General features: G+C 36.0%; 1 protein-coding gene across 34 annotated transcripts in view; it reads left to right on the top strand.

The window, feature by feature from the left end:
* SYNE1 (spectrin repeat containing nuclear envelope protein 1) overlaps nucleotides 1-16,771 on the top strand; it is a 290,474-nt gene that overhangs the window by 45,032 nt on the left and 228,671 nt on the right. For 33 of the 34 annotated variants that reach the window (XR_015283259.1, XM_086877290.1, XM_086877260.1 and 30 more), the window contains exons 1-4: nucleotides 1,243-1,336; nucleotides 3,832-3,893; nucleotides 13,452-13,547; nucleotides 15,349-15,432. Coding sequence is in view for 33 of the 34 variants with exons in the window: in XM_086877290.1 (XP_086733416.1) it covers nucleotides 1,258-1,336; nucleotides 3,832-3,893; nucleotides 13,452-13,547; nucleotides 15,349-15,432 (321 nt within the window). In the remaining variant the exon portion in view is untranslated. Of the gene's footprint in view, nucleotides 1-1,242; nucleotides 1,337-3,831; nucleotides 3,894-13,451; nucleotides 13,548-15,348; nucleotides 15,433-16,771 lie in introns of those variants that run through there. The other variant, XM_086877258.1, reaches the window with a different exon arrangement.

The raw sequence follows: 16,771 nt of genomic DNA, 5'->3' as shown, positions 1-16,771 counted from the left end.
TTCTTTTTTTGCCTAAAAAAAATTGTAGAAAAGCAGTCTGTTGGTGATGCTTTAGCAGAGAAAGGGTTTGTAAAAATATGAAGATATTTCCAGCATTATTTACATAATTAAAAGAAGATATTTGATTAAGGTATCTTTCTTGCAACATTTCTTTCAGATGCAGAATCATATTGTCAGAGTCCTTGTATTTTACAGAAACAGAAATTTGAGTTTCACCTCTATAATGATACATTTGCAATAATGGCATAATAAAAGTGAGCCTTTTTATTCTCATTTCAATAGTGTATGTTACTCTGTTTGCCCCTGTAGGGAATTAACATATGAATCTCCACAAAAGATGTTTCATATCTGCCTTCATTTTACCAGGGAAAAAAAACATCTGTTCAAGTGCTCTGGTGCACTGATTTAATGAAACCAAAAGTACTGCAAATTATCAGAAATTTGTGTATGTTTCAGGCTGATCTAGGCACGCTCCAAAAAATTCTCAACATCCTTACATATGTTTTGTGTCCCTTGCACAACTGATCAAATACATTATTCAAAGCTAAGTGGCCTACATATCTGTTCAGATTCATTGCTTGCTATTTATCCCACTTTCAGCTGCAAAGCTGAAGGACATCCCTGTCTCACAGGAGTATGCAGTGAACCCAAGTGGTTGTTTTTAAAAGCTGCTTTCCATTATATGTGTGACTACCTAGAGAAGAAGGTCTGTGCCATTCAACCATTTTTACTTACTGAGCACTGTGTTATTAAAAAAGCACTGGTGAGAAAGCTGCATCAATTTTTGCACACATCTTTTTGCTTTAGGATATCAGCAGTGTAGTTGGGTTGTCGTGGTCCCTGGATGAATTATTCAAGCTCTTGACATCAGAGATTTCTGCTAGCGGATTGGCTGGTGCTGGGATAATAAAATCTTTCCAGAGAAAAACAGTGAAGAAGGATGATGGCAGTGAGACCAGCAGAACTGCTGCTTCCAATACAGCTGGCTTTGTCTGGCTGTAGCATCTCTGCAAGAATATATAAGGATGTTTTTAAGGTTTGGCTTCATGTGAATTCTCTGATAAGAGATGGTGGAGGGATTTTTGTAAGAGGCCTGCATTTCCAGTGAGGGAAAGAAATCGGATCATTGTTGAAAAATTACTTCTGGCTGAATTCTAAAGAAACGCTGCACACGAGAGAGGGGTAGAAGCCGCAGGAGCAGCAGCAGCAGCAGCAGCAGCAGCAGCAGCAGCAGCAGCAGCAGCAGCAGCAGTGCTTATGGCTCACTATAAAGGTGCTGGTGGCAGAAATGTCCTGTTATTGAATGTGCTTCCTGAATTCTTTCAGTGCCAGCAGGGTAAGTGGTGCGAACACGGAGCCGACAGTCCTTGCGAGTGGGGAGAGCGTAAGGAGCTGCGTGACACACAGGTTCTGTGGGTATAGATAAACTGTACCTGTGCAGAGAATTTGATCTATGAACATAACACAGTTGCTTCCAGGCGAATTTGTAAAAAGCATATGTACAATGGAATTTTAAAAATCAATGCTCTGCTTGTGTTTTGTTCAGACATAGATTTTACAGTGGTAAAATCTGTTCCTTTTAAGCCTATACAAAATAAACACTAGAACCAAGGAAACTTTATTGTTAGTGGTTCCAGCTGGGCTCATAAAGAATATATTGCTCACATAAATTCCCTTGAAACAGGTTATTTAGAAAGACTATTTCCGTTGTTTGTTGGTATGACTGAAACTCTGTGTGTCTTCTGCTCATAAAGAGTCTCTTTAGAAGCTGGAAGCCAGTTCTCCGATTTCCAGTTTTTGTCACAAGTCTCTTAAATCACCAAGATGCATTGGAACTACAAATTATGAAATAATTTTCACTCACTTAATTGATAAGAAGTTTCAGTTCTGAAGGCCTGGTTTGTTTCTTATGGCATGCCTTTGTTGTATCAGTGTTGTTGGGGAGTTTTTTTAAGTTACAGAGGTGTGAATTAAGGCAGAACTGGATTAATTCTGTGTGTGTTTGATCTCTATCCCTACACCTATTTACACACAACCTAATAGAACTGTGCAAGTACTTCCATGGAAGCTAATTTAGTTACCTATGTATGTAATTGCAGGGCACAGCTGACATTTACTGTGTGTCAAAAGGAAAGCTTGTTCATGGTTAGGAACCATACAGTGCAAAGTCTGTTTTTCAGAATGTAGAAACAATTGTCACATACAAAGTCCCAGACTCCTCCCTGACATAAACAGTCAGTGTGGAATGAAGCATGATGCAGTATCTTAGTGACATTTTTCATAACTTGAAAAAACCCATGAGTGCAAGTAGAATCTGGGAATGTAATATATTTCAAAAACTTATATAATCCTACCTGCCCAATGATATCAAAGGAAACTAAAGAATGCAAAATTATTTTCTTAGGCATAAATTGTGATAATCTAGAAATAGATGCTGGTTAGAGTAGGTATCTTTTTTCCCTTTGGTATTTCTTATATGTGAGATGATATTTATATATAAAGAAAATATTCCTAAATTATAATGCACAGACACTTTTTGGAGGCTTGTATCTGGCCACTGATCAACTGAAGATAACATTTTGACCTATGAATTTTGTGTGGTGATTTCTATCCCTATGTACCCTAATTGTGAGGCAGCATTGCATGAGTGTAAATTAAGGAGTGTATTGTTAGGAATGCAACAAGCATAGTAATTATCTATTCCAGAACTTTACTGGGTGTTAAGGAATATTCCATTTTAATTTTACAGATGTGGAATAGGAAAAATGCTGTTCAGTGCTGCACAAGTCTCTAGCAAATGCAGGAGCTAAAATTAGATATTCTATCTGTAGGTTTTGGGATTTACACATATTCTTATGAAAAGTAAATATCATCAAACAGCAATTGTATTTATTTGAATTTTCTGTTGGGAAATGAAGGTGTTAGTTCAGAACTGATGATGGTAATAATATTATTTGCTTTTCCATGAAATAGATATTTCCTCCTGTTTTTGAAAGAAGAACCTCTGTTACAAGTACTTGAATACCTCTGCTATTCCATGTGTCAAAACTGATTACCCAAAAGAAAGGGGCAGGACTTTGTGGATTGGTTATAATGCTGTGATGCTCTTCCCTCCACTGCCGTGACCCTTGCTGCTGAAGCTGGAGGAGCTGATTTGGGAGCTATTTTTATCTGTGCATCTGGCAGCTGTCCTGCAGGGACAATCTGACAGTCAGGGAAATTCACCATAAACCAGACAAGTGCTTCGAGACAGGACTGAGGGATGTAGTGAGTAGTGGTGTAGAAACTGCCTGAACTAGCTAATGGCTCCTTCCTGGCAGGATCTCCCAGGGCACAAATAAGTTGGATAATGCAATTTCAAATCTTTAATTCAACATTCTAAACATTTTCAAATACATCTGCTAAGAAGTATTTTTTTTCTAAGTCCCTAGCTGACTTTCTACATAAAAGCAGCTTGGCTATGGGAGATGTGGATTCTAGTTAAAAAGTGTAGAGAATTCTAGATGGTCAGACCTTGGGTAAGTATAGTATGGATTTAGAACTCAAATTCATCTTGATATTTAGATTTCAAATGGTGTCTTTCTGGTCATTAGCTTGTTACGACTTGAACTTTGCTATGAAACTCTTCAAATAATCAGGTATCAGAGCATTATTGTAATAATAAGAAGTATTTATGAGTCAAATAGGCAAAATTGACTGTCTCAATAAAATCTAGTTATTTCCAGCAAGTGCAGAGTACATTTGTTGTCAGTAGGAAATTTTACTCTTCTACCATGTGAATCTGAGAGTATCCAGTGATGTTTAATCAATCTGATTTCCTTTTATTCTCAGATGAGCAAGAGTCAGTGCAGAAAAGGACTTTCACAAAATGGATCAATACTCATCTGGCTAAGGTAACACGTGGCTTTGAAACTTTTCCTTCTTCTTTTTTTTTTTTTTAAATCAAGCCTATTAATCTATGCCTGTATAGCTCAGGAGTATAGAATATGCCAGATTTCTCTGAGCAGTATTTCCTAAAGTTAAAAAAGGATCCTCCTCATCTGCACACCACTGAGGATGAATCTCAGCATGGTAGTGGTCAGCTGGAGAAGCGCAAGTGGTGTCCAGAGGCAGCCACCCAGCTTCTTTGGCCAGAACTGAAAGGTAGCTGGCATTTCAGCCATCTGAAACTGTTTTCTATGAAATGGAAATATTAGGCACACAGTACATTCAAATGAAACTTAAGTCATGTCTTGTGTAGTTTGGTCTAGTTACAGGCATTCGTGTTTCATTAATCCAGTGCCAAATTAATTATCTGATGAATTGTGGGATTTGTCATGAACCTATTGTTGCTTCTTCTTACCACAAAACTCCTGGTTTTGCCTTGAGGCAAGTAAAGACTGCGATTTACGCATAGTTTAAAAGAATTAAGCTACAATTGGTACCAATCTTATCTGAAAACATAAGCAGTAGGATTCTGTTTGGCATTCCTGGAGTTTTCACACAACACAGCTCTAACCATAGTTATCAATTAGACTGATAAATTAAAGTTTTAAACTCCAAGAGCAGCTTTTTGTAATGTGTATTTTTATACCAGAAGATTAATGATCATTAAAACTGAGTAAAGACTAGCTGTAACAGCACTGTTGTAACTTTTATGTAAGGAACTGGCAAATAATACCCTCAAAAATGAGCCAAGCAAAGCAGGAAGCCCATATAATTCTGTGTCGTGTGATTTGATCTAATGAGACAGTATGGTAGAGAAGCAACGTTTATTTACATTTATTTATATATACATATAATATTTATTGCTGAGGGATGTAATGCAAAAACTTACTGTGGAGCCAACTACATTGGCATTGTAAAATTCAACTGCAAGAACAAAGCTATCTTCAGGATTTCTGGACAGTGGATTCTCACTGCAAATGAGATCTGTCCCCATATTATCTTTAAAATAATTTGGAAAAGCCCTACATGTAAGAGAGAATTCAAGCTCTCTGTGTTCTGTTTCCTTCAACTGAAATTGATAGGGATTCAGTGTTTGCTGAAGTATCAGCTAAGGGGGCTGTGAATGAGTGTCAGAGGAGAAAAATAACTCTTATTTCATGTTCATCTATTTCTTAATTGTGTTGTAATAATCTGATAATTGTGTAAAAATTGAACTATTAGGGTATCTATATCGTATTGTTAGATATTATGAGAGTGTGTGTGTGTGTGCATGTCATGATAATTCCCTAGTCAACAAACTAATCCTTGGGAAGAGACAAAGTCGTGGAGGCAGCTCCATTAAGAGATTTTGCCCTGGATTGGGATTTGTGAATGTTTCCTGCTGTGCTAGTCCCTTTGGGCCAGGAGGGCTCAGATGAACCCTTTGACTGGCATGATTTAGGTGTTTAGTTCCTTAATGGGCCTGACACTGTAAAGACTGATCAAACACATTCAAACCAGGCAGTTACACAGGCACAGCCCTGATTTCTAGCTACCTGAGGTACCTTTTAGTTACTTGTGGCAGCTGATTTGTTTTAATTCACACTTCAGCAGGAAAACTGTATCTGTTATGGTTTTATTGATGGCTGTCAGCATGTTTGCCTCACTGCCTAAATCAGATCATCTGGCTCTGCTTCCCATTTCCACTGCTACGCTGTAGAAGGAGAAACTCTTTATATAGAAATTAGACTTAACAGGAGTGACCCATGCCATTCAAATTCTTAAGTGTTCAAAGCTTAAGCTTTTAAAACTTTGTTAGTTAGATTTTTGGAAATACATAAGTGGAAATATTTTTCTGAGTTTATCACAGCTGTGAATCTCTGAAGTGCCCAGGACTCCCCTTGCACTCATGTTCTGACTTTTAACTCAAAATTTCAATATTTAGGCTATTTGAGTTTTGTAAAAGGTTGTTGTGGTTTTTATTGTTCCAAAAGAAATGAGGGATCTGTAAGATCTCCATTGTCTGGAAACCTTTTAAATGTGATATGGAAAAATCCTGGAAGGAGACCCACTTTTAGGCAGCATTGTCTGCATTCTGCTCTCATCTTTGACCCAATAAAAAGTGGAACATCTACTAACCTGGTACCTAGTGAGGATCACTGTGAAGTACTGGCCTCACTCTTGCAGCACAGAAACAGCAATACATGCTGCACCACTGAGGGGAAAGGAGATGGGAGTGAAGGAGTGAAGCTGAGCCAGGGGGAAGGCGATTTGAATTTTCCCTTTGTGTCTCACCATCAATCCAGAAACACTGCGCTGAATTTGGCTCAGTATATGCATTCAAAATTAACAGTACTTCATGTCAAATTTTCTCTCTGTCTGTTGGCTACTCTTGGAAAACTCTTTGGTTTCTTTCCTTTCATTGCCATTTTTGATAATCTCATAAAATTATTAATGGAAAAAGTAATAGGAGGATGTAAGAGAAATCTGAAAACTATGATTAGGGTATCTGTAACTCAACACCATGATTATCTAAAGAAATGTTTAATCATAAATGAGTTTGAGGGGTTTTGAGAGTAAGTATTGCATGAAACCTCAAAAGCAGGAGAAATTAATGGTTTCTACACAAAGATTTATGGGGTTTTTTACTGCAGCAATTTGAAAGATGGGTTTAGAGATAGCAAAGAAAGGAAACTACTCAGCAAGAGTTGTCATCCTTACACTGTGTTGGGTGAGTAGAGCAAAGGAAGTTCTAAAAAGGGGCAGTTCCTCACATTGTGAGGAGTAGTGATTTGAAAGAAATGGAAATACAGAAATGATTTGGTTATTTTAGGTAGAACCAAGACAAATTCATGGTTTGGAAACATAAAGCAGGGTGTGATTGTTTGTCAGGGCTTGCTAGGAGTAAAAGATCCTTCCCTACTAAACTGTAAGATCTTAGTTTATGTTTTCCATCTAAAAAGTGATGCTATAATTGAAACAGAAACAAATTCAATAACTAAGGCTATCAAGTACATTTAACTAAATATTTTTGCCTATTTAATGTTAGGAATGGGTTTGAAAATATGGATACAAATAAATACGAATGAGTAAAGCAATGATAAATTAAATGAGATTATTGCTGAAATTTCTTCACCAAAAGGGTTGTCAGGCACTGGAATTGGCTGCCTATGAAAGTGATTGAGTCATCATTCCTGGAGGTATTTAAAAGAGGTGCATATGTGGTACTTAGGGCCATGGCTTAGGGGTGGACATGTCAGTGTTAGGTTAATGGTTGGACTTGATTTTAAAGCAGTTTTCCAGCCTAAATGGTTTTATGATTTTATGCATTGAATTTTATGAAAGGGAATAGGAGAAAGGTGTGCATTTTTTATTCTCTCTCACTCCTAGGGATAGACTGCTACCTTTTTAAAATCATGTTTTGTACTTCAAAGATGCTTTTTCACAAGCAGAGGACAGGTAAAGGACTTGGCATCAGCTAATTATGGGACAACTGAAAAGGTGGAGGTAAAACAGCCTTGGTGCAGGCTGTGCTCTCTCCCAGAGGGGATGAACAGAGAAGGACCAGCAAGTATGCTAACTAGCAGGTAGTGTAATGCAGCTTCATTTTGGGTGAGCTGTTAGCAGGAGGCTGAGTCTGTCCCTCTGCTGTCTCTCTAACCCCAGCTGTCTCTGTTCTGTGATTCTGAGCAGTCGTCTGGAGAGACTCATCAGTTGGAAAGCATGTTTCCTCTGCCAGCCACCTGCAGAAATTGGGTCATAATCTATGAAATAAATGTGGTCTATCTTCTGGCTATCCTTTTGAACTTTTGTGCATCTATCTAGTTCTGCTAATGATAAATGAGATGTGCATGTGTAACAGGACAAGAAGTTTTCTGGTTCCATATGATTTCTTCATATTTTTCTATTGTTGTAGAACAGTCCTTCCTCATCTCAGTCTCGGCTTTAAAGTATAGGCAGAATTTGAGTATGCTTCTAGTTGTCTTTTGAAGCATCTTTTCCAAAATCTAAATTTACAATACAGAGCAAATTTACACCAAATATTTCAAAAAGGAGACATTGCTTGCATTCAGAGCAGCAATTACTTAAATATCTTCTCATTTCATTTCAGGTATAGGATTAGATGAGTAAAGATGAAAGATATATCACTTTCTTTAAAAGCTGAGGTGTGTGCTTTTTATTGCCATTTTCACTTTTCATGAAAGTTTAGAGGAATAGTTTCAAAGTTTGAAACTCAAACTTTAAATCGGGTTAACACAATCAAATAAAATTTTTGTTCTCAGGCACAGGGATAATTTTAGTATTTGTACTCAAAAAAGTATTTCTGTAAACTCACTGATAGAGTGAACAACAATTACTTACTGAAAGAAATTACTGTTAATTTTGTGTTTCCATTAAGAAGATGCACACATTAAAAAACAAAAGCAGAGGATGGATATTAATTAGAAATAAAACTAAGAATGGATGAAAATGTTAAATTGTATTTATGCAATATTTATATAATGCTGAATTAAACCTGAGTGTTAAGCCTCATGTTAAATGATGCCTTTCATTGCAAAGAAAGAAAGAAAAGGAAACACGTATATCGAGAGACAGCGGTCTCACTCACTGTGCTGTCCATGTTAGCTTGTTCTTAAAATGTAAATGTAACTTGGTCTTTCATGAACCTCATCAGATTTCATCATTTAACTGAGTTTGAGCCTTTTGGTCTCTTTTAAGTGGGAAAACAGAGACTTCCAGTATCTTAGGCACTGACACAAAAAAAGTACGCTACTGCACACCTTGACTGCATAATGAGGAAAATCTGACCGGTAGCTTTCTGCTTCAACAGTAACTAAGTTTTCATCCAGTATCTCATATAACCTCTAATGTTCAACTATGAATGCTAAATTAATTTGTTTGATGAAATTAATCATGCAAAACTTAGGACTGAGTCCCTCAGCTTTAGTAATTAAAAAAGTCACTAACAGAAAGGAATATGAGAACATTCATATGGATTTAGAAATTAAATTGTGGAAGAGGAGGGGTCCAGCATTACAGAGTTATGGAAATTTCACATTGTCCTTGCTGTTCTCACATATATTTCCCTGCAGAGACAAATTCAGTAGTTTTTCAGCAGTTTTTGAAAGATTATTTGAAAATTAATGCAGCAAAAATAGTTTTCAATGTCTGCATTGGAATTCATTATGATGCAGATGCTGTTATTTGTATAGTATGATTTATTCATTAGAGAAGTTAAGTACCAAAAAAGATTCCTGAAGAAAAGATGCAAATGAGAAATTAAATGCAAGAAAAAGTCTTGCAATAAAAGAGTAAAACTTAGCAAATATGTGTTTGTTACATATTTGAAGTCTGGATTTTACAAAACTTATCTTACTGCATACGAGGAGAAATTTCTAGAGATTGCAGGTCTACTAAAAACATTTTTTTTGAGGCTTATCAGTCAAATATTTTTAATATGTACCAATGTTCAGTTCTTTAGGTCATTCAGAATATTTCCTGGACACTACAGCAAATTAGACGAGTTTTAAGAGCAATGTGTATATGCAAAGCACTTCTTCTACATTTTCCACTTTTGATCCGTTCTAAATACATTTATTTAAACAAATATTTAATATTTGATTAAATATTAATCAAATTAATAAATTAACAGATTAACAATTAATCATAAAATTAATATTAATTAATTAATATTATTATTAAACAATAAATTAATCATTATAAACAATTATAAATTAATAAAATTAATTTATTAACAAATAAATTAACAGATTAGCAAAATCTAGTTTATTAGCCTTGAAGATTCATTCTCCTTTAATTCATATTCTTCCTACAGATTGCATGAATTTACTTGTTTGAGTGGGACTCCCTCCTTGGGACATGACTGTTCCTAAGTATCCTTATCACTATAAACTACTCTACTGCAATTGGATAAACTGCAATAAAGGAGTCTTTAACAGAATTCATTCAGTATGTAGCAGATCATTAATCTTAATTTGCTGTTTTTCTTTCTTGAAGAAGCTTGCAAAATAGATTCATCAAATACTAAGGCAGCTGAAATCATACTGTGGACCACCTGGCAATTTGTAGATTTAATGTCTCATTATTCATAGAAGTATATTCTGCGTTTTGCCAAGAAATTTTGTTCAAAAACTTTATAATTGAAGGATTTTCTCTAGTATTACAAGATAATTCATTGCAAAGGATTTCCAATATACAAAATAGAGCGTATTAGGATCATTGCAGCTCATTGCATTGCTAGGGCTATACATTTACGTGCAAACTGCCAAAATCTGAAGTACATTTAACATTTAAAAATTGCAAACATTTAAGTTAGTTTTCTTTGCTTTTACTGATTTACATTTAGTATTTTGGCAGTGTATTAAGGAACTAAAGGAATAGTTGTTAAGTCTGAGTCACTAAAAAATTTTCGATATATTCTAAGTGAATGTAGCTTAAAAAAATCCCCAAACCTTTATTCTCTGGAGGCTGATAAGTAATCAGTGCTCACCTTCATCTTTCACTTCATTTGACATTACATATGCAGCCAAGGAGTAGGTATTTACCCATTCCAACAGAAGATGTGTCAATATCAGTGGAGGATCTGCTAGAATACATTTAAGTAGCTTAAGCCATCCTGTGCAATGATCCATGTATAATAAATAAGCACATGTGAACTTTTCACTATCAGCTAGTGTGTATATCAGCATGGGGAATAAAATTGACATCTATGCTTGTGTAAAAGAGGAGTCTATTTTTTATATGTGCCACTAGAAATAGAACAAATTCCATATTTCTGAGAGTGACTAAAATTATTACTATTATTACTATTATTATTATTATTATTAATAATAATAATCTAAATCCCATACTTACGTTCCCAAAGTAGTTAAAAAAAAGGTGATATATGAAACCTGATGACAGTGTAACCTCCTTGTAATTAGGTGTTAATATCTTCAGGGAAATGTAAAACATTTTATTATATAGTGTATTACTAAGAAAGTTTCTGGCAGTCTATATAGTTAACTAAATTTGCATATTAGAGGGCTCTTATACAGGAGATCTTGTGACACAGGTATTGTATCTACCTTCTGTTCCAGTTTTATTGGTGTAAGATCCATGGTGTGAGCTGTTAAACACTGGCAGTGTTTGTAATTATACACTGTTCCACCAAAAAAAAGTAAATTTAATCTTGCTGAGTTAAGGACAGTTGTGATTCTCACACTTCAGAGTATCAGCTCTTACCTGCTTTGGTGTTTGATGGCTTCTTTTTTCCTTTTCATGTTATTCATTACTCTCTCTACAGCTGTTTTTCCCCAAACCAATGTTTGATTCAAGTAGAAAGTACTGTAGGTGTTAATTCACTTGGGATGCTTTCACTGCCTTTCCGTAGTACCAAGCCTCAGTTGGGGTGTAAATCTCGTTTTTGTAGCTTCTGTCAATACCACTGAAGGGTGGTTCAGAGCAAGGGTTTGGCTTGGATGATCAAAGGTTTTAACAACATAGTGAAGCTATACACTGGGGAAACCAGAAGTTCTTCCCAGACTCTCTTTGCAGATGACCTCCAGGTGACTTTTGGCTTCATGTCAGGATGAGACAAATTCTGACCTCTACCTGGACTTGTAAGGATACCAAAGCACACACGTTAGAAGGGACTTGTGTTATGCTCCAAAAGGTTGTCTGGAAAGCACTTTAGGGGCACCAGAATCGTGGGGTACTCTAAATCTCACTTACCCTTCAGTCTAAATGTATCCCAAATTTCCCACTATAAGAAATCCATCTTTCTTCATTGCTGCAGAGTCAATTTCAAGAGACAAACCTCACTACTGGGGCATTTGGATAGGTGGTTTTTTCAGGCCTTCACCTCCTGTTGGATTAGGATGGCAGCTGCTGTAATCCTCTGGTCTTTATGGCTGAATTATTTTAGCACATAATTCTTCAGTGTTTTATCATGTGGTAATACTGATAAAACCAAAGCTGCTCCAAGCTTCAAGCAGGAGATGATCACATAGAAGGTGAGGAAAATTAATTGCATTTGTGTCAACTGCCTGTGATGCAAGACTGGGACAAATTAATCTTCAGTGACCCTCTTGCTCCATTGATTTCTTTGGTGTTATATTAAGGAAGAGTATGATCCAAAGAAGAACATTATCTATTCCATTGCTAGGAAATAAAAAAGAACTATGACTAAATATACCCGCATAATGAGTTGTAGTGCTGCTTTATTTTATATACATGAGAAAATAGGGACTTCTATTAGTGTGACTATTAGAGCATGTCAAATCTCAGCTGAAGTGTGCTGCCAGCAGAGTTCTTTTTTCACTTTTTGCCAAAAATTATGTTTCATTGAAATACTACTTTATCCAAATGGAACAATGTTTTTCATTTGGGGAGCCAGAATATTTTTATTTCTTGTGATTTGTTACTGCATTTTTACCTTTTCAAGAGCAATGTTTCATTTGCTAGATTCATCTTTTCAAACCTCTATTTCTACACAAAAAAGTAATAGATAATTTGTTGTGCAAGTGCTTCTTTTAACAAGTACCTCAAAAGTAAATTGTTATACCTAAAGTAGTTTCAAGAATTTTGTAGTCTCATTATAATTTAAGTGAATGAGCAGGTATTAGTGTTATTATCATCATTATTTTTATTAGTGTCATCATCATCATTATTATCATCATGGTCATCTTCATAAGGTATTTGAATTCTCACAAGGTGAGAGAAAAGCTTCACAAGGAATGGGGGATGCCTATTCTATTTGTCAGCTGGACCAAGTTTAAACTTTTTGTTTCTGAGAGACATTTTATGATCATTAAACTACTGACCAGCTGAGAGCCGTAATTCCACAAACTGGGGTGCATTTAAGAATACACAGTTTTATTATGTGACCTTGTTATTTAAAATCTCTAAAAGATTGTCTGTTTATATATTTCTGAGTATTTTCATTGTTGTTCTTGTGAAGGTAAAGGCATTTAGTAAGCAGTTTATGTAGGAGCTGAGACAGTGCTGACAGCACCTGAAGCCTGCAAGGCTGGAGGAGAGAAAATACAACTCAGTCTAACAACTGTCAGCTGTGAGAAAGTGGCAGCATCACTCAGCCTGCTACACTACTCTAGGGATCTTCCCTTCATACAGCTCCTCCTGTTGCTTGGATTGAGAGAGTGAAATTTCTGTGAAATACTTTACATGAGGGAAAATAATCTGATGGGTTGCAATGTGACTATAATAGTACATCTGTGAATTGGGTGTATTTTGTAGAACCAGGGGCAGCTGTTGGTGTGTTCCTCTGCTTCTTGCAGGGGCCAGGAGGCTTTTCCTTTGTACCATGAGTTGCAGAAATCCACAAAATGTTACAGCCCTGTGCCAAAAATATTAAGTAAACAATGTGGTGGCAAAGCAGTGGTTAAAGGATATGTTGACATTAAACATTATAGAACACAAAGAAGGGGATCAGCCACTCTCTTTGGGTTTCTGTTCAAAAGGAATTGAGTTAGGATGCAGTACTGGTGAGCCCTTATAATATCTGAAGCCTTCTCCCTTTTCAGCGCAATCCTCCCATGCTGGTGAATGACCTGTTTGAAGATATCAAAGATGGGGTAATGCTAATTGCCCTTTTGGAAGTTCTTTCAGGGCAGAAGCTGGTAAGAACTTTCTTCCTTATAAATATACAAGATAGTTGCATAACTTCTGTGGGACACAATTTTCTAGTAAGTTTCTGTATTTCTATGCTGTAAAAAAACCTCGCTCCTTCGTAGGAAAATAAGTTTTTCACTGAGTGGATTTTCTGATTACAAAGCATTATTACAGATTATTACAGGTATGCTTGTTTGTATGCATTTTATATTAATTTTGCCAAGTAGCTCATAAAAATTTCTTGTTTGTATTGGTCTTCGCAGTTCATCTGGGTTTTGCTGCTATGACACAATAAAAGTCTAAACTGCAAGTTATTTCTATGCATCTTGAAAAAAATGAGACTTTTCTTGTTAAATTTATGGCTTTGTCTCAAGAAAACCTCATACAAGCTACTCATATTTCATGGGGGCTTATATCCATTTGCCTTGACAGTTGCCCTGCTGCTGTAAGGAGCCTTAAATGATGCCAAATGGCTTTTTCATGGCCAAGTTATACACAGAGGGGATGGTGTGCACACAGCAAATAGGCTGTCTCTTGATGAGAGGCAAGCTAGTTTCGTGCATGGAGGAGAAAAATGAAAGGATTTTAGGCCAAGGGCTCTGACTGTTCCCCACCCAGCTCGCAGATCAGGTGGCAGCATCTGAAGGAGCATCTGAAGGAGTCTGTTGCAGGGCCCAGGGGTTACAGGCTCCCTCACATGCAGACAGTTCGCTCTCCTTTTCACATTTCACCTCTGTTTTGATTGCAGGTGAACCCCAAAATTAGGCAGTAAATCATCACACTGCAAAAACGATTTTACTGTGAAACAGGATAAAGCTGTGCCTCCCAGTGTGTTTCTGCTCCACTGAAATGTGTCCCTTTCAGTTTCTGTTGGTCTGAGACAGAAAGCCTCCCTCTTGTGGCAAAGCAGAAGTAGTAAAACAGGAAAAGAATTTTAATGATGGCACCTGTTACGGTGAAATTCTCGGCGTTGTATCCTGCCTATATTAATTAGGGAAAGGCAGGAGATATTCCAAAACTAGAATAGTGTTTGTGAACTTAAAGGTTATATACACTGGCATATGATATCCTGTAGTAACTGCAAGAGGGATTCAGAATTTATAGTAGACCCTTTGTTAAAGCCATTTGTAACATCCTGAACAGGAATTTAAATTACAATACTTGCACATTTGCATTACAATATAAAATTCAGTGGGGAATTTAATTTCACTGTCGAGTATTAGAAACTTAGCATATATTCTTGATTGAATTAACAAAAATCTGTCTTTTTTTAGCCTACACGTCTTAAGTTCAATGAAATTCATTGTTCAGTGGGAATTTAGCTGAGATTTTAATTGCCAATAATGTACTAGAGAAATGGGATGAAAATTCTTAGGTAAAATGTCTTCACTCAAGACTGATTTTTAAAAATAACCACCATTTTGACTTTGCAGGCAAAAATATTTCACCAAGAGAATGACGTTTTCTCTCAAATGCATATATATGTGTGTGTGTGTGTGTGTACAAAACAGTAGTAGTTATTTTACATTAGAAAAACAGTTCTCTGATTTAATGATGTTTATGGACTGAAGCCAAACAGTTTACATCCTGAGATTAGGACGTATGTAACTTTTCTATAATGGAATTATCACACTTGTGCCCCCTGTATCTGTCAGCCCTCCCTGTGATGTGTATGCAAAGACAGAATTCAACAATTTCACTGTTCCAAGGAGCATTTTTACATAGGCACTGACAATAGTCTGGAAGTTCTGTTTTTGAAGCAAACTGGTGTAACTCTAATTGAAGTTTAATCTGTTCTTTCTCTTTAAGCCTTGTGAGCAGGGACGTCATCTGAAGAGAATTCACTGGGTTGCCAACATTGGCACAGCTCTTAAGTTTCTAGAAGGTAGACGGGTAGGTATGGTAGCACTTAGCCCTGGTTTTACTTTTTTCTTTCTTTGTCTCCATAAGAATATGATTTGTATCCATCCATCTGTTTTTATTCTCCAAAATCTGAGCTATGTATGCAGTCTTCAGTTTCTACACAATGCCTAACAGCTGCTGTAGAGTAAAAATTTTAAGGTCCAACACTAATATGTGGTAATGCATGGGTCAAAATTGTATTTTTTATATATTTTTTAAAAAAATTAATAATGAATCACCTTGGAGGATTTTTTTTTTTTTTTTAATGTTCTTATTGGCTCCTAATGATCTCTACTTCTCCATTGCTGTTCTCAGCAAAGAATGAACTTTAGTTCAGGAGAGACACTCATTTATGACTTAAAAAAAACAGATTTCTGGTCTTCACTAGCTTTTACATGCAAAATCTGTGCAAAAAAATCTACTTGCTGAAATTACAGATATGAAAATTTAGTGCAATATGACCCCTTGTTAGCTTGCCAGGACTTCACACTAATTCCTGAATTTATTCTAGTACAGTCAGTGCTGTGGCTGTTTTAGAGAAGTAAAAAATATTTTCTAAATTTAACGAAAGAAAACTTAAAAACTCATTTTGATCTAGCTATTATAAATAATATATATAAAAGCAATGTGTTCCTAGCCTTTTTCCTGACTCTGCTCTCTACTGATGACTCAGAATGATTCAGATCTGGATTTTTTTTCATTTGATTATAGATATTTTTTCCCCTGATTTCTGCATTTTACTTCAATTTTTGTCAATGCAGGTGTTACAGCTGATCAGTTTTACATCTCCAGAATTCTATTCCCTGGGAGTTGCTGGATTTTGGCAGTCTTTCCCTCTTTTTTGACTCTCTGGCATCTAGACCTAATTACAGTTATGTTATAGGGGAAACAATCTTAGCTGACACCCGTAAAAATGAATCTAAAAGAGAACTTTTTAAAATTGAAAATGTATAACCAAAGACAAATATATTTCTGAACCACAGGATCTCCTTCCTCTATTTGTGGGCTCTCCCATAAATAAACCTTATTACACATTCAGTCAGCTTCCTGTTTTCATTGTCCAAAGAGACTTCTGCTAATACTCCTGTTACACTACAAACTGCAGTTCACAATTAACAGATACTATTCTGGACAAAATTTGTTTTCTCATGGTTCTGAAGAGTTTATTTTTAGTTCTAGATCCATCTTAATGGTGTAAAAGATAAAGGTAACTCAATAAATAGACTACATAGGCTGTGCTTGTGTGATCAGTAGCCTAGTCAGAAATCTTAGCTGGGTCCCTGTAAATCTTTTGATTTGTAAAAGATACTAAAATAACCTAATTTTCTAG

This window comes from Cyanistes caeruleus, chromosome 2 (genome assembly GCF_971803275.1).
Source record: "Cyanistes caeruleus chromosome 2, bCyaCae1.hap1.1, whole genome shotgun sequence".
NCBI lineage: Eukaryota > Metazoa > Chordata > Aves > Passeriformes > Paridae > Cyanistes > Cyanistes caeruleus.
Note: the sequence above shows the minus strand (reverse complement) of the source record. Positions and strands in the feature narration are given on the sequence as shown.